At 44.6% G+C, this 25,241-nt stretch overlaps 1 protein-coding gene across 3 annotated transcripts in view; it reads right to left on the reverse strand.

Annotated features, from left to right (window-relative positions):
* Positions 1-25,241, reverse strand: part of nhlrc2 (NHL repeat containing 2) — a 116,984-nt gene that overhangs the window by 84,792 nt on the left and 6,951 nt on the right. For 2 of the 3 annotated variants that reach the window (XM_070876607.1, XM_070876608.1), the window contains exon 2: positions 5,281-5,433. In XM_070876607.1, the coding sequence (XP_070732708.1) occupies positions 5,281-5,433 (153 nt within the window). Of the gene's footprint in view, positions 1-5,280; positions 5,434-13,061; positions 13,125-25,241 lie in introns of all 3 variants that reach the window. The other variant, XM_070876609.1, reaches the window with a different exon arrangement.

Genomic DNA, 25,241 nt, shown 5'->3' on the forward strand with positions numbered 1-25,241 from the left:
AAAACAGACTGTAAAAGCTTCCATAGGTAATGTTGTCACGGAAGACGATGCAAAAAACCTCCCGGAAATAGTGGCGAACCAAGGGTCTAGTGAAAATGAGCAACTGAAACAAATTAGTATTAGTAACAAAAGTAATATTAGAGAAATTAATAGGACTGAAAGCCGATAAATCCCCTGGACCTGATGGCCTACATCCTAGGATTTTGAAAGAGGTGGCTACAGATGCATTGGTTTTCATCTTCCAAAATTCCATAGATTCTAGAAAGGTTCCTACAGATTGGAAAGTAGCATAAGTAGCCCCACTATTTAAGAAAGGAGGGAAGAGAGAAAACAGGGAACTACAGACCAGTTAGCCTCACATCAGTAATAGGGAAAATGCTGGAATCTATTATTAAGGACGTAGTAACAGAGCACTTAGAAAATAATAATAGGATTGGCAAGAGAATCAACACGGATTTATTAAAAAGAAATCATGTTTGACAAATCTGTTAAGAATTTTTTTGAAGGTTAATTAGAATAGATAAAGGAGGAACCAGTGGATATGGTATATTTGGATTTTCAGAAGGCATTCGATAAGATGCCACACATGGTTATTAAACAAAATTAGGGCTCATGGGATTGGGGGTAATATACTAAGCATGGATTGAGGATTGGGTAATGGATAGAAAAGAGACAGTAGGAATAAACGGGTCATTTTCAGGTTGGCAGACTGTAACTAGTGGGGTACCACAAGGATCAGTGCTTGGGCCGCAGCTATTCACAATCTATATCAATGATTTGGATGACAGGACCATATGTAATACAGGTACAGCGTTGAAAATCCGGAAGCCTCGGGACTGAGGCCGTTCTGGATTCCGGGTATTTCCGGACTTCAGAACGTCTTTCTGACATCCCAAATCCAGAAACACCCGAGCCCGGGTTTGGGTATTTCCGGATTTCGGAACGTCTTTCCGACTCCGTTTGGGATCATGGGTTAATGGTCTTCATGGTAGAAGACAGAAAAAACATCCCAATAGTGGATAATCAAGGGGCTATATGGAGGGAGGAACTTAATACAATCATTATCACTAAAGTAGTAGTACTAGGTAAAATAATGGGACTAAATGTGGACAAGTCCCTTGGACCCGATGGCTTACATTCTAGGGTCTTAAAAGAAGTGCCTGCAGAGATAGTGGATGCATTGGTTGTAATCTACCAAAATTCCCTGGATTCTGGAGAGGTCCCAGCGGATTGGAAAACAGCAAATGTAACGCCCCTATTTAAAAAAGGAGGCAGAAAACAGGAAACTATAGACCAGTTAGCCTAACATCTGTCGTTGGGAAAATGCTGGAGTCCATTATTAAGGAAGCAGTAGTTGGACATTTGGAAAAGCATGATTCAATCAAGCAGAGTCAACATGGTTTTATGAAAGGGAAATCATGTTTGACAAATTTGCTGGAGTTCTTCGACGATGTAACGAATAGGGTGGATAAGGAGGAACCAGTGGATGTGGTTGGATTTCCAGAAGACATTCGATAAAGTGCCATATAAAAGGTTACTGCACAAGATAAAAGTTCACTGGGCTGGGGGTAATATATTAGCATGGATAGAGGATTGGCTAACTAACAGAAAACAGAGTGTCAGGATGAGAGAGTAATTTTCCGGTTGGCAAATAGTAACTAGAGGGGTGCCGCAGGGATCGGTGCTGGGGTCTCAACTATTTACAATCTTTTTAATGATTTGGATGAAGGGACAGAGTGTAACGTAGCCAAGTTTGCTGATGATACAAAGATCAAAGATGGGTGGGAAAGCAAATTGTGAGGAGGAGACAAGAAATCTGCAAAAGGATATAGATAGGCTAAGTGAGTGGGCAAAAATTTGGCAGATGGAGTATAATGTAGGAAAATGTGAGGTTATCCACTTCGGCAGAAAAAAAATAGAAATGCAAATTATGATTTAAATGGAGAAAAATTGCAAAATGCTGCAGTACAGAAGGACCTGGGGGTCCTTGTGCATGAAATATAAAAAGTTAGTATGCAGGTACAGCAAGTAATCAGGAAGGCAAATGGAATGTTGGCCTTTATTGCAAGGGGGATGGAGTATAAAAGCAGAGAAGTCCTGCTACAACTGTACAGGGTATTGGTGAGGCCACACCTAGAGTACTACATACAGTTTTGGTCTCCGTATTTAAGGAAGGATATACTTGCTTTGGAGGCTGTTCAGAGAAGGTTCACTCGGTTGATTCCGGAGATGAGGAGGTTGAATAGGTTGAGTAGGTTGGGCCTATTACTCATTGGAGTTCAGAAGAATGAGAGGTGATCTTATTGAAACATAAAAGATAATGAGGGGGCTAGATGGAGAGGATATTTGCACTCATAGGGGAATCTAAAATTAGGGGACATAGCCTTAGAATAAGGGGCCGCCCATTTAAAACTGAGATCAGGAGGAATTTCTTCTCTCAGAGGGTTGTAAATCTGTGGAATTCTCTGCCCCAGAGAGCTGTGCAGGCTGGATCATTAAGGCAGAGATAGACAGATTTTAGAGCGATTAAGGAGTAAAGGGTTATGGGGAGCGGGCAGGGAAGTAGAGCTAAGTCCATGACCAGATCAGCCATGATCTTATTAAATGGCGGTGCAGACTCGAGGGGCAAAATGGCCTACTCCTGCTCCTATGTTCTTATGGGGCATTGCGATCCAATCGCAGCTCCTGATTTGCGTGGTGTCATTTGGGGGCAGGCAGGGACCGGCTGGTTCGGGGAGCTACAGTGTGCATGTCCGGTTTTCGGACGGTCCGTTTTGGAACTACCGTATGCAGAGTTTCGCCGGGGTTTTGTGCCGGCGGTTTTAGGCGGACCGCCGGCGTTCAGGACTAGGTGCCGCGGTCTGCATTTTAGGCGCGCCCATGTTCTGACTGAGGGAAGGGGACCTGCGAGCGGATCCAGGAGCAGCGATGCCTGTGAAGATCTGGAAGAAGAAGTGGTAGGGTTGGAGTTTTTGATTTTTAATTTCTGGGAGTTCGATTTTTGGATTTTCCCTGGGCCTGGCTGGCGGCAGTAAGCGGTTTGGCAATCAGTCCGAATTCCGGAAGACTCTGCCACATGTCGCCCTGGTGTCCAGATTCCGGAAGTCCAAATTTTCGACACTCAACTTGTATATCCAAGTTTGCTGATAATACAAAACTAGTTGGGAATGTAAGTAGTGAGGAGGATGTAGAGAGACTTCAAGGGGATATAGACAGTGTGTAGGCAAGAACAAGCAAGTTTCAGCTGGAGTTGCTCTTATTTTTTTGGAGCAACTAGTTTAGCATGGAGTATCTTAGAAATCGCAATTCTCGGCATTTAGTTGCTCCAGTTCTAGTTTGTTAGAATAGTTTTGTTTTAATAGTTTTTTTTCCTCCAAAAGGGGGCGTTACCAGCCTGTTTTGCAAGTTTAGGCAGCGAAAAGTTACTCCAAACTAACTTAGAACGGAGTAAGTGTCAATTTTTGTACGCTCAGAAAAACCTTCCCTACACTTTATAAATTAGGCGCAGGTAGCGAGAGATGGGGGGGGGGGGGGGGGGGAAGGGAAGTTAAGGGATTTTACAAAGCATTAAACACTTCACTTTTACCAATAAAGAGCCATCATCAATAATAAATGATAAATAAATCATTTTTTTTAAAAATCAATAAATAAAAAATTAAAAGTTTCTACTCACCTACTGCAGCACCGGGAGCCCTCCAACAGTCTGCTAAAGAGCTGGTCGGGCAGGCCCCGCCACCAAGGTGCTGCTCGGGCGGGCCCTGCTGCCGACGAGGTGCTCGGGTGGGGCCCGCCCCCGATGAGATGCTGGTCGGGCAGGCCCCACCGCCGAAGGGAAGTTCGGGCGGGGCCCGCCCCCGACGAGATACTGTTCGGGCGGGCCCACCGCTGAAGAGTTAAGGGCAGGCAGGCCATTCGGCCCAGGATAGGGGCGACATCCCTTCAGCCAGGGATAGGGTCGTCGCCTGGAGACAGGACGCGCTGGGAGGGCCAGGAGCTACTGCGCACACGCGCAGCTGCCGGCACTCTTTTTGGTGTAGGACTATAGCTCCGCCCCTTGCAGCTCCTGCAGCACCGCGCTGAGCTGCAAATGGGCCTACAGATATCGGAGAATCGCGAGGCAAGTATTTGGCGCTTTTTCAGTCGGAGAAATTAGGCGGGCCTCTCCGAGGTGCGCCGTTCTACCGAGGATCCGAAACTTGGGCCCATAATGTGGAGAAATGTGGTTATCCACTTTCGTAGGAAAAATAGAAATGCAGAGTATTTTTTAAATGGTGAGAGATTGGGAAATATTAGTGTTCAGAGGGACCTGGGTATCCTTGTACACGAATCTCTGAAAGTTAACATGCAAGTACAGCAAGCAATTAAGAAAGCAAATGGTATCTTGGCCTTTATTACAAGAGGATTTGAGTAAGAGTAAAAGATGTCTTACTGCAATTATATAGGGCCATGGTGAGACCACAACACCTAGAGTATTGTGTACAGTTTTGGTCTCCTTACTTGCTATAGAGGAAGTGCAACAAAGGTTCACCAGACTGATTCCTGGGATTGGGGGATTGTCCTATATGAGGAGGAATTGAGTCGACTCGGCCTATATTCTCTCGAGTTTAGAAGAATGAGTGGCGATCTTATTGAAACATGCAAAATTCTTACAGGGCTGGACAGGGTAGTTGCAGGGAGGATGTTTCCCCTGGCTGGGGAGTCTAGAATCAGGGGTCACAGTCTCAGAATAAGGGGTCGGCCATTAAGGACTGAGATGAAGCGAAATTTCTTCACTCAGAGGGTGGTAAATCTTTGGAATTTTCTACGCTAGAGCGCTGTGGATGCTCAGTCGTTGAGTATATTCAAGACAGAGATCGATAGATTTTTGAATATTAAGGGAATCAAGGGATATGGGGATAGTGCAAGAAAGTGGAGTTGAGGTAGAAGATCAGTCATTATCTTATTGAATGGCGGAGCAGGGTCGATGGGCCGAATGGCCTATTCCTGCTCCTATTATGTTCTTATGACAAGATGCAATCATAAAAATAGTAAAAGTATTCCATTTACAAATTAAATTCCATTGAAATTGTAGACAAGCAGCAGCAACAGTCATAACTGTAAAAGGTGAAATGAAAAGCTTTTATATATTGCCCGTTAATAGGGCATGTATGTTAAAGCTTTTCATTTGCTCACAAATATAACTGACAGACACAAGCATGGGCCAGTTGGTTCAGTAACTCTACTTATCTGGTTCTTAAAAAGGATTTCCCACCTCCCCAATAAAAATCCAGTGACTGATACCTTTATCAGAGTGCTTCTGTTCCAGGGCATGAAGGTCTGGCAGCAAGTGCATGCAGTTGATGCAACAATAAGTGAAGAAGTCCAGCACCACCACTTTACCACAAAGGTCGTTTTGCAGGAGGAGAGGTCCTTCAGTGTTCACCCATTCCAGACCTGCAAGTAAAGAAACATAAGGTACCATTTAACATTTGCTGACATTGAAAATACTCAGCAAGATAATGGAACCAAGAGAACACTACAAAAGCATTGTTTGCATTAATAAAAGGAGTGATGCTGCCTATGCTACACTAGTCAGGGGTACAAGTCTGAAAAGACTATACATCACATGAGCAGCTGAGATTAGTTAGAGTCTTTCGTGTGATTCCAGAAACAGCTGTAAATGTACCCAAGGTTTAATGTATTATCAGCTGTAAATGTACCCAAGGTTCAATGTATTATCTGACCGATTTGCTTTCAAACACGTCCTGGATTCTGTTACCCAATAAAAAAAGGAATGGACCTTTTTTTCTGCAATTAATTATGCTCAATACAGTTATTACTCAGAATTATCAATTTGAAATAACATACACAATATAGGGAATCATCAACATCCACAGTTATTGGTACAATTGTAATGTTTTTGTCACAATGACTACATAATACACTCACTATCATGGTAAATTAACATTTTACATGCAAGCATTACATACATTGGTTGGAGCGAGTACAGTTCTTCACCAGCAAAGCTATATTTATGTAAGTACATGTCATTCAATAGGACTATAGTCGAAATAAAGGACAAAGGAAATAAGAGGACTTAGTTTAACATCAAATGTTTAACATCAAAATCCCTCGTGTCTCCTGACCCACTATCTTCTCAATATGATTTCCATGTACTCGCCCTTAGATTTGAAGGCTACAGGATTCAGCATTCCTGGTTTGTGAATGACTTGGTTAGATCAAGTTGGATCATCTTAAAAAAAAGTCAAGTCCCTCTCTCTCTCTAGGGCCAAATTCTCCTCCTACTCCAAGATTATCTAGTTTCCATCCTGCCGACTGCACCAAAACTGCCCTGGTTAAAGTCACCAACAACTATCCCTCCTTGACCTCCTCAACCCCTCCATTCCATTCAATGTGGTTTATCATTCCATCTTCCTTCATTGTCTCTCCTCTGACAGCTACTTCAGTGGCACTACACTTGCTTCGTTCCATCGCTTCCTCATCTACACGCTACTGCTTGGTGACACCGTTCGCAAGTGTTATTAAAGTGTTGATGGCATCCAGCTGCACTTCAACACCGCATATGGCTCCATAACCAGCACTGTGCTGTCTGACTGCTTATCTGACATTAAGTTGTGATGAGCAATAACCTTTGCAACTTAACACTGGCAAGTCCAAAGTCATCCCGTTTGGCTCCTGCTAAAATCGCCACACCCTCACTCGATTTCAGCCCCTATCCAGCTGCTTGCTCAGGCTGAACCTTACAGTATGTAACCTGTTTGTTTGAACCGAGCTTGGTGGAGCTAGATCACCACAAAGACCATCGAAATCCACCTCCGCAATATTGCCTATCTGTCACTATTACCACTGAAACCCTTGGTCAGAAAGATTAAGCATTTTTGTATATGGCATAACATGTTAATTATTTATTTTCATCACAGTCCAAATTGAACCTGGTTTTAGCCCCTTCAGAAAAAATAGCCCAGCTTATTTTGATACACAATAGCTCTAAAACAGATAGTAACCCAAATTTTCCTTTCTGGCTTTCAAAATGGGGTGGGACTTCTACCACTTGAATGAACCTGCACTGACCCGAGTAAATTTTCTGGGATTAAATTTATTTAAATAATCTCCAGATGGTATTTCTGCCTTCAATTCGGGACTTGGTACTGGAGGAGGAAGGGCAGTAAGAGGCATGCAGGAGTTAAACATCCGCAACAACTTCAAAGGCCAAGCTTAATTAGAAACTTTTTTTTTGTTTACAAGTAGGAATCATTTTATAATTTCTGAGAGGTCTGCTGCAGAGCACAGAGACCCCAAAGCTTAGAGGCATCAGTGAAAATGCTGCTGTCCCAAAGGAGGATGAGGAGCGAGGCTCTCTGGGATAGTGATTAAAAAGGCCATCTAAGGGAAGAGCGCAGGCACAGTGGAATGAAGTTGCCATAGCAGTAAGTACCTCCTACATGACCCCTTTCAGGAAAACGCAGCGCTGAAAGAAGTTTAATGACCTTACTAAGCTCACCCCTCATAATATATCCTTCTTATTCTCGCATTCATTTTTGTCTGATTACGCCTCTGAGAAGTGCCTTGGGATGTTTTCCACATTAAAGGTGCTACACAAATGGAAGTTGTTAATATATCAGGCAAAGTAAGAGGAGGCAGCCACACCTTCCAAAAATGTATTGCACCAAGTGTGCCACTTACAGCCACTTTCCCCACACTGTGATGAAGTGGTTTGAGAGCTGATCATTAATGTCCAGGGTTCTGCATGGGGGTCTTTATTGCCTCCCATCCAGCCTTCACCTTCAAGTGTTTCATCACTCACAGCTTTATTTGTATGAACCCCACTAAAAGTCTCATTTGTCATCATTCTAATTTTGTTCTGCATGCCGACACCAGAGTTTTCAACAGGTCAATTGCACCCAGCTGTTCCCAAGCACTGCTCCCAGCTTCCCTCTCCTCCCTCAGACTGTTGTGCCCAGTTTGCCTTCGTCCAAAACATTGATTCCAGCTCCTTCCCCATCCCTCCCAGCACTGCTCCCAGCTTCTCCCCTCACTCTTTCCTCCCACCCTCCAGTATTGCTCCTGACTTCATCGTTCTGTCCACAAATGCTGGTTCTGGCATCTCCCCTCTCCTGCTCCCTTGCCTCCTCGTCCCCTTGCTTCTGAGCTCCTACCTGCCAATGCTCCTTCTGTGATTGGCAACACTGTACACTGACCTTGCAAGAATTTCCACCTGCAATGTTTAGTGGCATCAATCACAGCAGAAATAGCAGCAGGTAGGGCTCAGAAATGGTACTCATGAATTACTCCGTTCAGAATGTACTCAGGATAGCTGGATAGTGCTCCATATATGCAGCATATGATTGAATGTGTCTAATTACCATTTTTTTCCCTCCAACATTGTGAAAAAAAATTGAGATAGTGTGAATAAAAGATGACCCATTATACTATTGTGAAAATAATGCATGCTGATTTTGTTCCACAAATGTGGACAGGGCCTCCAGAATGCTGACTGTTAGTATATATGTTGTAGAGACAAACCTGTACAAAAGAATATTTTCCAGAACTCAAGCCCACCCACATGCAGGCTGTTAAAAACATAATGTATGTTTACAGCATAATAATAATCCAAATGGGATAAAAAGAACAAATGTTGGAAATCAGACATGAAGCAGAAAACACTAGAAATACAGCAACTGACAGGAGAAAAGACAGGATAACATTTCTGGTGTAGACTATTCAAAACTTGGAAACTAGAAGATAAGCATGCGTCTTGAAAAGACTAAGCAAAACAAAGAATTTGGAGAGAGTTAAGAGAGAATATCAAAGAGTTAGAGTTCACAATGCTGATTCCTATCAGAGAGAGGTTTAATGCAGACAGGTATTTTGAAAAACTGTACAGAGCAAACTGATAGGCGATATGCAAAGATTACCTTAGTGAGGCAAAAGACAAAAATAAAAAAAGACATGGCAATAGCTAAGCAAATAGAAAATATTGGTTGTGAACAGGTATAGGAAAGATACACACAAACCTCTACACAGTCCACAAAAAGTTCTATTTCACACAATTGTAAGCTTTTCACCACAGCAGCAGAGTTCCATTAGAAACTGCAACATAATATACAATTTACATCTACCATCAATACAATAGTATAATATATATGCCGTGGGCATTTCACGCTCCATAAAACTGAACTTTAACCTCCAATACAGAAGCAGAAGCAACAGCAGGAGAATCAACCAACTTTAACTTATGTCTAAACAGTGTCAGCTGTGGCTCAGAGTCAGAAGGTTGTGGGTTCAAATCCCATTCTAGGCAGAGGCTCCGACTCTCTCTCTCTCTCTCTCTTCCCCCCCCCCCCCCCCACCCCCGCCAGCCTGGGGGGGGGGGGGGGGGGGGAGGGGAGAATCAGAGGGGAGAGGGAGAACTCAGGGAAGACGGATCATATTCTTCCAACCACCTACAAGGAACATTGGAGTGGATGATATCCAGGGGTCATGACACGGTCACTATTCACTGGATACCCAATAAACAGGTTAACAGTCCGTACACACTGCGTGGTGGTGGTGGTGGTGGTGGTGGTGGTGGCGGCGGCGGTGGGAAGAGAAGAGAGAAAGATGCACTTGCGCTGGGGTACGGCACTTTGGCTGAGATGTATTTGGACTGGGGGAAGGCACTTCTGTTGGGGGAGGGATGTATTTGGACTGGGGGAAGGCACTTTGGCTGGCCCTTGCTGTCTTCTGGGGAGCTCTGTCCTCTGTCACTTCAGGAAGTCAAAGTGGATCGAGTTACAATTTGCAAAGTCAGGAAGTCCTTGGGATGGGCGGTTCCAGTGACACATTCCTGTGAAACTTCAGGGTGTGGCTTATCCTCCAAGGGGACCAATCAGAAACAAAGGGTGGAGCATGTTGGCCAGTTTGGCAGTACAAATAAACGTGTCCTTATTTTGCTGTGTGTAGGTATCATATAATCAGATGGTAATGTAAAAGGGATCGCTTCATACAGGAGTTAAAACTAGTAGCCTTACATAAACACCACTCCAATGACTAGCTTCCTAGAGTTCACCTGTTCCCCAAAACAACAATGGTTCAAACATAGAACGGCCTGGATTTTGCGGTAAGAATAACAGTTTCTCTTCTCTCTTAGGCAGTCCCTCGGAGTCAAGGATGATTTGCTTCCACACTAATGAGTTCTCAAGTGATTGATGAAACCATCTACAGTCTCTGTCATAGGTGAGGCAGGTGGTGGTTGAAGGGACGGGTGGGTGGGGTGCTTGGGTTGTTGTGTGCTCCTTCCGCTGTTTGTGCTAGGCTTCCGCATGCTCCTGGCAAAGAGATTCAAGGTGTTCGGTGCCTTCCTAGATGCTTCTCCTCCATTTTGAGCGGTCTTGGGCCAGGGATTCCCAGGTGCCGGTGGGGATATTGCACTTTTTCAAGGAGGCTTTGGAGGGTGTCCTTGAAGCATTTCTCTGCCCACCTGGGACATGCTTGCCATATCGGAGCTCGGAGTATTGGACATGCGGACGATGTGCCCCATCCATCGGAGCTGATTGAGCGTGGTCATGCTGGGGATGTTGGCCCGAGTGAGAACACCGACGTTGGTGCGCCTATCCTGCCAATTAATTTACATGATCTTACGGAGGCAGCGTTGGTGGTACTTCTCCAGTGCTTTGGGAGGTGCCTGCTGTACATAGTCCATATTTCTGAAGCATATAAGAGGGCGGGTATCACTACTGCTCTGTAGACCATGAGCTTGGTCCCAGGTTTGAGATCCTAGTCATCAAACATTCTCTTCCTCAGTGTGCACTGGCACACAAAGTGGTGTTGGACTTAGGCGTCTGCTCTTGTTGACAGTAGGCTCCCAGTGGTCCACATTGTCCAAGGCCTCGTCATGGATCTTGATAATCGGGGAGCTGTACTGTGTGGCAGGGGCAGGTTGGTAGAGAACCTTTGTCTTTCGGATGTCTAATGTAAGGCTCATACTCTAGTACGCTACGGTGAAGGTGTTGACGATGATTTGGAGTTCGACCTCTGAATGTGCGCAAATGCAAGCGTCGTCTGCATACTGTAATTCAATGACAGAGGATGGGACGACATTGGATCTGACTGGAGACAACAGATGTTGAACAATTTCCTGTTTGCTCTGTAGATTAGTTCCACTCCAGTAGGGAGCTTATTGAGGATGAAGTGGAGCACTGCAGCAAGGAAGATCGAGAAGAGTGTTGGTGCGATGACACAGCCCTGCTTGATCCCGGTTAGCATGTGTATTGGGTCTGTGATGGATCCGTTGGTCAGGATCACGGCTTGCACGTCATCGTGAAGCAGCTGGAGGATGGTGACAAACTTTTGAGTGCAGCCGAATTCGAGAAAGGACATTCCATGCTCCCTCGTGGTTGATAGTGTTGAATGCCTTTGTGAGGTCAAAGGCGGCCATGTACAGAGGTTGATGCTGCTCCCTGCATTTTTCTTGAATTTGACATGTGGTGAAGATCATGTCCATTGTGCCCCTTAGTGGGCAGAATCTACATTGCGACTCTGGGAGGAGCTCTTCAGCGACTGGGCGAAGGCAATTGAGGAGGATTCTTGATGACTTTCCCTGTGGCAGACAGCAGGGAAATTCATCTGTAATTACCGCAATGGGACTGGTCACCTTTCTTGAAGATGGTCAGGATTACAGCATCTCTCAGATCCCCTGGCATGCTTTCCTCCTATCAAATATGTGAAACGAGATCACGGATTTACACCAATAATACTTCTCCGCTATGCTTTAGTACTTCGGTGGGGATTCTATCTGCTCCGGAGGCCTTGTTGTTCTTCAGTTGTCGGATGGCCTTTTCAATCTCATGCTGAGCTGGGGTTGTACTGAGGTGGTGGCGGGTAGCATGCTGCGGGATTGAGTCGTGAACACCCACGTCGAAGACAGTCTCGGTTAAGGAGATCTTCGAAGTGTTACTTCCAGCGGGCACTGACTGCCTCTCTGTCCTTAATGAGTACCTCTCCGTTCTTGGCCCTCAGTGAGATAGGACCTTGGGCCGTAGGTGGTCTTGACTGCGCTAAAGAATCCACGCACATTGTGGCTGTTGGCTAGTTTCTGGATCTCCTGCGCTTATTCCACCCACCATCCGTTGTTTAGGTCGCGAGTTTTATATTGGACCTTGGCCTTCAGACGTCTATAGAGCTGCTTTCATGCTCTTGAGTTGTGAAGAGTAACAGTGAGGCTATCAGTACACACCATTTATTATGGTATAAATTGGACAGCAACTTCTGGCACATGCGCAGTAAAACGCGGCAATCCGGAAGTTACTGTCCGATTTAACCTGCTCCTCCACAAGCTTCGCTCCAACGGTATCTCACCGATAGACTCTGCATTGAAATACATGCAAGAGTGTGAAGTTGTGGTACTTACCCACTAATCACGCCACGAAAGTTAGGGCTTGTCCATTCAAGTGCAAGTGAAATTTTAAAAGCGCGATAAGTCTTAATTATTACCAAGCAACCTTTCTGGCACTTTTTCTTTGTCTCTTTTATCTCTTTCTTTCCCTCTCCATTTCGATTTCTGTATTTGATTTTAGATTGAATTAAATATCCTAACTTACACTTCCTGGTTTAGACTCTGCGTGTCTCAGTGAGGATACTGATTGGTTGAAGAGATACGCTGTTGCTTTCGCTGTTCACACAGGTCCCAGATCCCCTGTAGACGCCGCTGCACTGTTTCAGACGCCCAATGACCCTAAGTTGAGCCCACAAAAAGTCTGTGGGCAACTGTAAGTGTAATGAATGGCGATTGCCGTTCGTTCGCCGCTGGCCATAAAATCCGGGCCATTTTTAAATAAATTTTTCAATGGCTATCTAAATATATTTATCCATGACTCAAACAACACTACTTTTTAAACTTATGCATTTATATTAGAAAGGAACTGAAGTGTGGAGAATGCATCTTTGCTAGTGATTAGCAGTAAGGCCACATACTGAGACCGATGAAATATACTTGTGTTCTTGGAATATTTATAATGTGCCAAACAGCTCAAATAGTACTATGGAATGTTTATAAAAAAAAAAACTGACTGTTTGGGCCGTACTTGCCAATGAGTTGCAACTTTATTCTCAGCTAATGGGATTTTGTTGATGGTACAGAATATCTTCTGAAAAAAAGAGAAAGCTTCACTTAAAAACAGGTGGCATTAAAGATACTTCTGAAATTATAGTACAGATTGAAATAAATCAAAATAATATACATACTTGCAATATATAAAGACATTGAGGTAAATTATCGCAGTCATTGAATACAGAATGTTTCCGCTAATGAGCGGGATATATACAACTCGCGAGCACAGAATTATTTTTAAGAACTTAATTAAAGCCAGGGGCAAGAAAATGCTATTTGACACACTGAAGCTCATCCCTCTCTCATCATTGCATTCAACTGAATTTTAAATATCTAATATTTTGGTTTGTACTCCCCTGCCTGGAAGATTATCAGAAATATTTATCACTCAATCATATAACTTTTGGAAATTTGTGTGTTACTGTTCTGGCTATATGCTCTCACCATTCCATTGCCTTTTTAATTACCTATGCATTGAGTGTGAGTCCACGATAATTTCCAAGTCCCTAAGCCTTCCTCATGGATTCAAGCACATAATCTAAGCTGATCCTTCAGTACTACTTCGAAGTACATACTGTCTTTCAGATAAGATACTGAACCAAAGTCCCACCTACCTATTCAAGTGTATGTACAAGATCCCATAACATTATTTATATAACAGCAGGGGAATTCTTCCAGTGTCTTGGCCAACATTTATCCCTCAATCACCACCACAACAGATTAACTGGTCATTTATCTCATTGCTATTTGTGGAATTTGCTGTGCGCAGATTGGCGGCCACATTTGCCTACTTAACAGTGGCTACACTTCAAAAGTTATTTGTTAGCCACTGTGGCTCGGTAGCATCACTACTGACAGAGCTGGCCGAGTCCTGTATGGACACAGCTGCCAGATTGGGCCTGCAGCAAGTGGAGAGAGAACCAACATGAGGGAAAAACCTACTTGACTTCGTCCTTACCCGTCGCAGATGCATCCGTCTATGACAGTATTGGTAGCAATGACCACCGTACAGTCCTTGTGGAGACGACATCCCGTCTTCACAATGAAAACACCATCCATCATGTTGTGTAGCACTACCACTGTGCTAAATGGGATATATTCAGAACAGATCTGGTGGCTAAAAACTGGGCATTCATGAGGTGCTGTGGGCCATCAGCTGCAGCAGAATTGTACTTCATCACACTCTAACCTCATGGCCTGGCATATCCCTCACTCTACCATTGCCATCAAGCCAGGAGATCAACCTTGGTTAAATGAGGAGGAGTGCAGAAAAGCACGCTAGGAGCAGCAGCAGGCATACCTAAAAATGAGGCGCCAATCTGAGGGAAGCTGCAACACAGGACTACATGCATGCTAATCAATGGAAGCAGCATGTTCTAGATAGAGCCAAGTGATCCCACAATCAATGGATCAAATCAAAGCTCTACAGTCCTGCCACATCCAGTCGTGAAAGATAGTGGACAATGAAACAACTAACGGGAGGAGGCGGCTCCGTGAATATCCCCATCCTCAAATGATGGCGGAGCCTAACATACGGGTACAAAAGATAAGGTTGAAGCACTTACTACCATCTTCAGCCAGAAGTGCTGAGTGGATGATCCATATCGGCCTTCTCCCGAGGTCTCCACCATCACAGAAGCCAGTCTTCAACCAATTCCATTCACTCCGTGTGATAACCACAAACAGTTAAGCGCTGGATACAGCAAAGGCTTTGGGCCCGGACAACATCCCGGCTGTCGCACTAAAGACTTGTGCTCCAAAACCAGCCGCGCCTCGAACCAAGCTGTTCCAGTACAGCTACAACACTGGCGTCTACCCGACAATGTGGAAAACTGCCCACAAAAAGCAGGACAAATCCATTGCAGTCAATTACCGCCCTATTAGTCTTCTCTCAATCATCAGCAAACTGATGGAAAGTGTCGTCAATGACACTTTCCAACGGCTCACCGATGCTCAGTTTGGGTTTCGTCAGTACCACTCGGCTCCAGACCTCATTACATAAGGACATAAGAAATAGGAGCAGACGTAGGCCATTTGGCCCATCGAGCCGGCTCCGCCATTCAATAAGATCACGGCTGATCTGACCTTGGCCTCAACTCGACTTCCCTGCCCATTCCCCATAACCCTTCACTCTCTTATCGTTCAACAATCTGTCTTTGGCCACCTTAATTATATTCAATCATTCAGCCTCCACAGCTCTCTGGGGTAGAGAATTCCAAAGATTCACGACCCTCAGCAGAAATTCCTCCTCATCTCCATTTTAAATGGGTGACCACTTATTCTGAAACTATGCCCCCTAGTTCTAGATTCCCCCACGAGAGAAACATCCACTCTGCATCTACTGTCAAGCCCCCTCAGAATCTTCTAGGTTTCAATAAGATCACCTCTCATTCTTCTAAACTCCAATGAGTATAGGCCCAACCTGCTCAACCTTTCTTCATAAGACAACCCCTTCATCTCAGGAATCAACCTCATGAACCTTCTCTGAACTGCCTCCAATGCAAGTATACCCCTTAAATAAGGAGACCAAAACTGTACACAGTACTCCAGGTGTGGTCTCACCAACACCCTCTGCAATTGTTGCAAGACTTCCCTACTTTTATACTCTATCCCCCTTGCAATAAAGGCCAACATTCCAGTTGCCTTCCTAATTACTTGCTGTACCTGCATGCTAACTTTGTGTTTCATGTACAAGGACCACCAGATCCCTCTATACCACATAATTTTGCTTTTTTATTTTTCCTGCCAAAGTGGATAACCTCACATTTTCCCACATTATACCTCATCTGCCAAATTTTTGCCCACTCATTTAACCTATCTATATCCCTTTGTAGATTATTTGAGTCTTCCTCACAACTTGCTTTCCCACCTATCTTTGTATCTTCAGCAAATTAGGTTACATTACACTCGAGTCCCTTCATCCAAGATTGTAAATAGATTGAGACCCCAGCATTGATCTCTGTGGCACCCCACTAGTTACAGTTTGCCAACCTGAAAAATGACCCATTTATCCCGACTCTCTGTTTTCTGTTAGTTAGCCAATCCTCTATCCATGCTAATATATTACCCCCAACCCCGTGAGCTCTTATCTTGTGCAGTAACCTTTTATGTGACACCTTATCAAATGCCTTCTGGAAATCCAAATACATGACATCTACTGTTTCCCCTTTATCCACCTGGTTTGTTACATGCTCAAAGAACTCCATCAAGTTTGTCAAACATGGTCCAAACACGAGCAAAAGAACTAAATTCCAGAGGCAAAGCAAGTGAGTGACTGCCCTTGAAATCAAGGCAGCATTTGACAGAGTGTGGCATCAAGGAGCCCTTGTAAAATTTAAGTCAATGGGAATCAGGGAGAAAACTCTCCAGATATGGTGTCATATCTAGCACAAAGGAAGATGGTTGTGGTTGGTGTAGGTCCATCATCTCAGCCCCAGGACATCACTGTAGGAGTTCCACAGGAGTGTCCTAGGCCCAAACATCTTCAGCTGCTTCATCAATGACCTTCCCTCATAAGGTCAGAAGTGGGGATGTCCGCTGATGATTGCACAATGTTCAGTTCCATTTGCAACTCCACATAATGAAGCAGTCCATGCCCACATGCAGCAAGAACTGGACCACATTCAGGCTTGGTCTGATAAGCGTCAAGTAACAAGTGCCAGGCAACGACTATCTCCAACAAGCGAGAGTCTAGCCACTGTTCCTTGACATTCAACGGATTTACCATCTCCGAATTCCCCACCAGCAACATCCTGGGGGCGCCACCATTGATCAGAAACTTAACTGGAACAGCCACATAAATACTATTGCTACAAGAGCAAGTCAGAGGCTGGGTATTCTGCGGCGAGCGTCTCACTTCCTGACTCCCCAAAGCAGTTCCACCATTCAAAAAGGCACAAGTCGGGAGTGTGATGGAATACTCCCCACTTGCCTGGATGAGTGTAGCTCCAACAATACTCAAGAAGCTCAACACCATCCAGGACAAAGCAGCCCGCTTGATTGGCACCCCATCCACCACCTTAAGCATTCACTCTCTACCACCGGCGCACCGTGGCTGCAGTGTGTACCATCTTCAAGATGCACTGAAGCAACATGCCAAGGCTTCTTCGACAGCACCTCCCAAACCCGTGACCTCTACCACCTTGAAGGACAAGGGCAGCAGGCGCATGGGAACACCATCACCTGCAAGTTCCCCGCCAAGTTACACACCATGCTGACTTGGAAATTTTTTGTCATTCCTTCCTGTCGCGGGTTAAAATCCTGGAACTCCCTCCCTAACAGCACAGTGAAGGAGTACCTTCACCACACGGACTGCAGCGGTTGAAGGCGGCGGCTCACAACCACCTCTCAAGGACAATTAGGGATGGGCAATAAGTGCTGGCCTTACCAGCAATGCCCATATCCCAGGAACATTTTTTTTTATAAAAGTGCTTTTGAATGCCTTGAGAAAATGAAATACATTACAGTAAATGCAAGTTCTATCCATCAGGTTAATACCATTTCCTGATGCCATTTTTTCCAAATAATGTCCAATACAGTATTAAGTTTGACATTTGCCTCCCTAATTGCACTGCGGATTTAAATTCTTCGGAAAATCTCACTGCCTCTCTATTGGTGTCCTATTTTGTAATAATCAGCATATTTGAGAAGCCTACATTTTGATATCGAAGCCATTTATGTAAACTAGAAGCAACAGTGGTCTCAGGTCTGATACTTATGAAACATCACCCTCCAGTCTGAATTTATACCTGAAGTACTCAGTTTCCCATTTTTTACAAAACTTCTTAGCCTCCCCAAAGTTCTACACTATATTACGATGGCCTTTAGTTTGAGTAGAAGTCTTTCATACATAATTTTGACAAAATTATTTGTAGGTCCAAATATCATAGGGAGATCCTATACTTATCTGTAATGTTCTCAAATATGTCATGGTGGTTTGTCAAGCATAATCTTCTAAATAATGCTGGTTACGTTCCTTGTTAACTTCTTCCAGTTTATCCCTTAGAATAATCTCCATTATTTTACCTGCTACTTGTGATACTTCAATCACCTTGCTTCCATTCTTGTCTTCAGTGGTGTATGGAAATAATTCCAGAAGGTGATGGCTTATGCCATTAAGTCATCTTCAATTTTCTAAGAAACTGCCAGGTTCTACTGGTCCTATTGTACTACCCCACCATACATTTGCAATCCTGTATGTACACATCGGTGTGTACACCTGCCATGCATCATCATCATCATCATCGGCAGTCCCTCAAAATCGAGGAAGACTTGCTTCCACTCTAAAAGTGAGTTCTCAGATGGCTGTACAGTCCAATATGGGAATTACAGTCTCGGTCACAGGTGGGGCAGATAGTGGTTGAAGGAAAGGGTGGGTGGGGAGCCTGGTTTGCCGCACGCTGCTTCCGCGGTCTGCGCTTGATTTCTGCATACTCTCGGCAACCAGCACCCTCCCGGATGCTCTTTTTCCACTTTGGGCGGTCTTGAGCCAGGGATTCCCAGGTGCTGGTGGGGATGTTACACTTTATCAAGGAGGCTTCGAGGATGTTCTTGAAAAAATTTTCCTCTGCCCAACTGGGGTTCGCTTGCCGTGTAGGAGTTCTGAGTAGAGTGCTTGCTTTGGGAGTCTCGTGTCAGGCATGCGGATGATATGGCCCGCTCAATGGATCTGGTCGAGCGTGGTCAGTGCTTCGATACTGGGGCTGTTGGCCTGAGCAAGAACACGGACGTTGGTGCGTCTATCCTCCCAGTGGATTTGCAGGATCTTGCGGAGGCAGCACTGTGGTACTTCTCCAGTGCTTTGAGATGTCTGCTGTATATAGTCCACGTCTCTGAACTATATAGGAAGGCGGGTATCACTACTGACCTGTAGACCATAAGCTTGATGCCAAATTTGAGGTCCTGATCTTCAAACCCTCTCTTCCTCAGGCGACCGAAGGCTGCATTGGCACACTGGAGGTGGTGTTGGACCTCGTCATCGATGTCGGCCCTTGCTGATAATAGGCTCCCGAGATATGGAAAATGGTCCACATTGTCCAAGGCCACGCCATGGATTTTGATGACCGGGGGCAGTGCTGTGTGGCGGGGTCAAGTTAGTGGAGGACCTTTGTCTTACGGATGTTTGGTCCAAGGCCTATGCTTTCGTACGCCTCAGGTGAAGATGTTGACGATGGCTTGGAGTTCGGCCTCGGAGGGTGTGCAGAAGCAAGCGTCGTTCGCATACAGTAGTTCGATGACAGAAGGGACGATCTTAGATCTAGCCTGGAGGCGGCGAAGGTTGAACAGGTTCCCATCGATTCTATAGTTTAATTCCAGCGGGGAGCTTGATGAGAGTGAGATGTAGCATCGCAGCAAGGAAGATCGATAAGAGCATTGGTGCGATGACACAGCCCTGCTTGACCCCGGTCCGGACGGGGATTGGGTCTGTGGTAGATCAGTTGGTCAGGGTTACGGCTTGCATGTCATCATGGAGCAGGTGGAGAATGGTGACAAACTTTTGGGGGCAGCCGAAACGGAGGATGCTCTATCGTCCCTCACGATTGACAGTATCAAAGGCCTTTGGGAGGTCAAAGGAGGCCATATACAAGGGTTGATGCTGTTCCCTGCATTTCTCTTGTAGTTGTCGCGTGGTGAAGACCATGTCTGTTGTACCCCTTAATGGACGGAATCCGCATTGCGACTCGGAGGAACTCTTCAGCCACAGGGAGAAGACATTGAGGAGGATTCTTGTGATGACTTTCCCAGTGGCCAACAGTAGGGAGATTCCTCTGTAGTTACCGCAGTTGGGCTTGTCCCCTTTTTTGAAGATGGTCACGATTACGGCATCTCAGATCTCCTGGCATGCTCTCCTCCTTCCAGATGAGATGTGAGGTCATGCATTCGTGCCAATAGTGCTTCTCCACCATACTTTAGTGCCTCGGCAGGGATTCCATCTGCTCCTGATGCCTTGTTGTTCTTGAGCTAACGGATGGCCTTTTCTACCTCCTGCAGGGCTGGGGTTTTGCCGAGATGGTAGCATGCTGCGGGATGGAGTCTCAGACACTTGCGTGGAAGGCAGAGTCTCGGTTAAGAAGATCTTCAAAGTGCTTGCTCCCATGGGCACTGTCTGCCTCGGTGTCCTTAATGAGTGCCTCTCCGTTCTTGGCCAGCAGTGGAGTGGGGCCTTAGGCCATAGGTGGTCTTGACTATGCTGAAGAAGAATCCTTGCACGTCATGGTTGTTGACTAGCTGCTGGATCTCCTGTGCTTTCTCCACCATCTATTCTTTAGGTCGCGGGTTTTTTGTTGGACCTCGGCCTTGAGCCACCTGTAGAGCTGCTCTCAAATTGGGTTGCTGCTTTAAGTTCAGAAATGCCTTGCTCTTGCGGCTTATTAGCTCCTAGATCTCCTGGTCGTTCTTGTCAAACCAGTCTTCGTGTTTCCTGGTTGAGTGACCAAGCGTCTCTTTGCAGACGCTGGTTATGGAGGCCTTGAGGGCAGACCAGGCGTTGTGGGCACTCTGCATCTCGGGATCATCAAGGGTCGCTATGTTGGCAGTGAGGCGCTGGCTGTATAGGGCTTTCTTAACTGGGCCGTTGGCTCCTGTCATGGTGTGGGTGATGCGCACGTCCTTGTGGTCCTTCGCTCAGACGATGAGGTAGTCAAGCAGGTGCCAGTGCTTGGAGCGAGGGTGTTGCCATGATGCCTTGTACTTGTCCTCTGAGGGAACAAGGTGTTGGTGATGACAAGGTCATGTTCTAGGCATTTTGTCAGGAGCAGGGTACTGCTGGAGTTGGTTTTCCCTACCCCCTCTCTGCGGATCATGCCTCCCCGTCTGACTACAGTCTGTATCCTTACTGACTCTAGCGTTGAAGTTGCCAAGGAGGATCAGCTTGTTGTCTCTGTAGGGAGTCGGGACAGGAATTGATAGAGGCTGGAGTAGAATTCCTCTTTGGTCTCATCTGTTGCGTCTAGTGTTGGGGCATATGCGCTGATGACTGTGGCGCATTTGTTCGGGCTAGAGCTGGAGAGTCACGAGATGTTCGCTTATGCCACAGGGGAAGTCTCTGAGACAGCCCACCAGTTCATTCTTGATGGCGAAGCCAACTCCATGGAGGTGATGTTCTTCTTCTGGTTTGCCTTTCCAAAAGGTGGTGGTGGTCTTCACTGCCCGCCAGGACTCACTCGAAGCATCTGAGTTCCTGGGCAATGATAGCAGTGAGATGTTCCTGTCTGCCGCTGTTGGGGTTGTCTAGGAGAGTCCTGATGTTCCAGGTCCTGAACTTCATTTTGAAGGGTGGAAGATGCCTGTGCATGACATTTTTTAACGTGGGGTGGCCGTTGCACACTGGCTACCACACGGACTTAGCAGAGCACGGTCTTGGTCCAGTGGCAAGGGGTTCAGAGACGACTGGAGACCAGGCTCTACTGTATGGGCCTAGTTGCCTACGGTGGGATGTGAGCCGTAAATTCAGCACTGAGCAGCACCTTCAGGAAAGGTGGTGGGAGATCGGAGATGTGATGAGGGGTGGGAATGAGACATGCTGGGGCCCTGCTCCATTTTAGCTTCTCGAAGGGTCGTGAGAGAAGTCAGAGTGGTCACCGCCAATCCCTTCGACCAGCTCAAAGCCGGTCTCGGCGGCAATCTCGTAGCTGCTCCAGGCTCGCGCTGCCTCTGTTGTCAGGGAGACGCTTATGTTTATGCCATGCATGAGAGAACAAAGGAGGAACGCTACACAAGGTAGACCAACACAAGGGTTAATCGCTCCACCATTGGTGGCTGTGCTTTCAGATGCCAGGATTACCCTCCCTAAGCTGCTCCGCCTCTCTATCCTCCTATAAGACGCTCATTAAAACATACCTTTATGACTAAGCACATGTTCTAATATCAAGTTATTGTTGTAAAAAGGGAAGATGGAAAACATGCTATTTTCATTTTATGTGACTTCCAACAAGCAGCAGCAAAAATAATTCCCAGAGGAAGAAAAGATCAATTAGGCAAAGGAACCACTCCAAAACATAGATGACTTGGAGGGCACTGAATAAAATGGATTACCACACTATTCTGGCAGAATGGATAAGACTTCCAAGTATTACACCAATAATATCCTGTATATGTTGTAAGAAACACACCAGTGCATATCTTCCATATTGGAACAGATAGTAAAGATTCAAGGATACCCTCCAACAAAAATTAAGGCAATGTAAAAATTGTCTGGGGAGGGGAGGAGGGAGAACCTACAAACAGATAAAGAGGCACAAAACAATGTCCACTTAATAAAAACAGAAGGAAGCCACAAAAATCAACACACTAAGGGCCCAAGTTTCCACATGATTTGCGCCTGATTTTTTAGGAGCAACTGGTGGAGAACAGACTATCTTAGAAATCGCAATTCTCCACATTTTTTTTTCTGCAGTTCTAGTCAGGTAGAACAGTTCTACTTTGGAACAGAATTTTTTCTTCAAAAGGGGGAGTGTCCGGCCACTGACGCCAGATTTGAAAGTTTCCACAGTGAAAACGTACTCCAAACTAAGTTAGAATGGAGCAAGTGAAGATTTTTGTAGAACTGAATAAACCTGTTCTACACATTAAAAAATCAGGCACAGGTTACAAATTAGGCGTCCAGAACGAAGTGGGGGGGGGGGGGAGGGGGGAAAGGGAACATTAAATTCTACAATAAATCCTTATTTATACTTCTACAAATATTATACAAATAAATCTAACCTGAATAAACATTTATAAGCAAAGAAAAGATTAAATAAACCATCTTCCTACCTGTGTGAAAGTGCTTCAGCCATGGAGAATTCTGCAGTCAGCCTGAGGCGCCCGTTCTTCCCGCCGGTGGGGGTTGGGGGATAAGAGGAGGCGCCCGTTCTTCCCGCGGGGGGGGGGGGGGGTACGAGACAGTGAGATGGCAATGTGCAAGTGCTGATGGCAATGTGCTTTTATTAAAAAAAAATGTCAAAAATTAAACAGCTACAAAGAACTACAAAAATGGCCGAGTGCCAATGTTTTTTTCACACTGCGCATGCGCGAACGCTCCAACGTGCACGCGCAGCGTTGCCGGCAGGAAAAAAAACTAATTTAAATAGTACCCGCCCCCTCCCACTTACAAAATCGGCACGAGTGTAGGCTCCGCCCCCCTGGGCGCTGCGCCAGGCAGACAAGGAGCTGCAGAACGCTCCAGAATCGCGAGGTTTTTTTTTAGGCACGAAAAACGGGCGCCCAGCTCGGAGGGGCGCCCGTTTTTTATCGTGTGGAAACTTGGGCCCTAAGTTCTAATTTTATTACACCCATGGCACCTTAAAGATCAACAAAATGACAACCACACACGTGTACAGAAAGTTTGCACAGCTACTCCAGGAACCGTTATTCACAATACATCTACAAAAACCCAGATGTAAAATTAAGCTCCTGAGCAATGGAAAAGGAAAATAAATTGAACCCAAGTCTGACAGTGAAATCTTGGTTTTAAACAGTCAGATTCAAGCAGCTCCCTGCACAGTTGGTCTAAAATCTAGGCAACCCAGCTGTTTATTTATTGTTTAAATTTTAAAAATGAACACCGTGCACATTTGGTAGGCGGACTCAGCAAGAATCCAGTGTTGGCCTTATCTATAAACTGACGAATGTGAGAAGCAAAACAGTGCTACAGGTTTACTTTATCTGTAATTTTTCCACCCTTCAAAAACAGTAATTCTTCCTAACATTATGAGTAGCTTCATATCAATATTTTAAAAAGCTTAAAATAAATATTTTAAAATTCTCCTCCCTACATCTAGGTTTCACAATCAATCTAGATCACTACTTTCCTGGCCATTCCCTACTTCTAGATAGGTTAAGGAATCTAACTAAATGACTAAATGTGCCCAGCACTACCCCACCCCCTTAAACCAATTTGCTGTCTATATGTAGTGTCTTTCCACTAATGGGAAGATAGTGTCAGTCTTTAAGTGATAACTTTACATATACATTGAATCCCCCAAAATTGCCAATTTATAGGAGCTGAATTTTAAAGGATCTAAAGCCTTAAATATTGTCTTACTTCAAAAATGGTGAAGAAATTGTTAAAATTATTGCATAATACACACAAAGACTCACCTAAATACCATTACAGATCTCATGTTTTAATTCAAATGTCTTACAACAGGAAATTAACAAATACATTTTAGAATGTATGTGCAATACAATTTTTGTTGTCAGAGTGCCACGCAAGAAAAATTCAACTTTATGGCTGAAGTTAAATGAAATATATACTTTTGTCATCATCATCATCATAGGGTTAGCTGCACTAGTAACCATTGGAGAGGACCTGCTTGTAATTTTAATATTGTTCCTTCCAAATTTCCACCGTATAATAAATATTTTGTTGTGCAAGTATAAATATTAATTACTTCAAACACCAGTGATCCTGATAGTTTGGTGACAAACACAAATTCTGTTGTGCTTGACTTCAGATATTCTGAAACTATAAAAGTCAATTTAGATTTGCTCATTTACCATGCAAAAATTTTCCAAGACTAAATTCTAAGTGATTTTTGTCTATTCATAAGTGAATGAGTTTGAAGCTCAAGGTGTAATTAATTCCAGCTGAGTAAAGTACCAACATAATTTCATCAAAACTGTCAATCACAAAAAGTTTAAAAAAACAAAAATTTTTTTACTCCAATCCAAAAAGCCTGACCGTGGCAATTTTAAACTATTCAGAATTATAAAAAGGTAGCTCGATAAATAGACAATCTGTTAAAGATAACTAAATTCTAACAGTAAGAAAATTACTTGATACATTGCTCAATTTCTTAGAATCTTTCATTAGCAAATTCTGACGGCTTTCTTCCATTTAGCATACCTTGTACACATTTGGCATTGCTTCACTTGTTTTAACATGTCTTCGTGCTAAAAATGTCAGAGCAGCATACTAATTTGTATGTAAAGCCCATCTTCAACATCAACTTCATGCAATTAATGTAATCAACAAGATATAAATTAAAGCAATCCTAATTAATTTACCTAAAGATCCTGAAAGAAAAATATGCGCATCTAGTTTAAGCAAGTGAGCATTAACTGCAGTGACCAGGCGAATTTCTTCTCTAGTCTTAACGAGAGTTGGTTTTCTTTGCCGGAAGATTCTATTGAATGTCTGACTGAGAGGGGGCAGGTTCTATAGGAGTTGGCA

The sequence above is a fragment of the Pristiophorus japonicus genome, chromosome 3 (assembly GCF_044704955.1).
Source record: "Pristiophorus japonicus isolate sPriJap1 chromosome 3, sPriJap1.hap1, whole genome shotgun sequence".
In the NCBI taxonomy this organism is placed as follows: Eukaryota; Metazoa; Chordata; class Chondrichthyes; family Pristiophoridae; genus Pristiophorus; species Pristiophorus japonicus.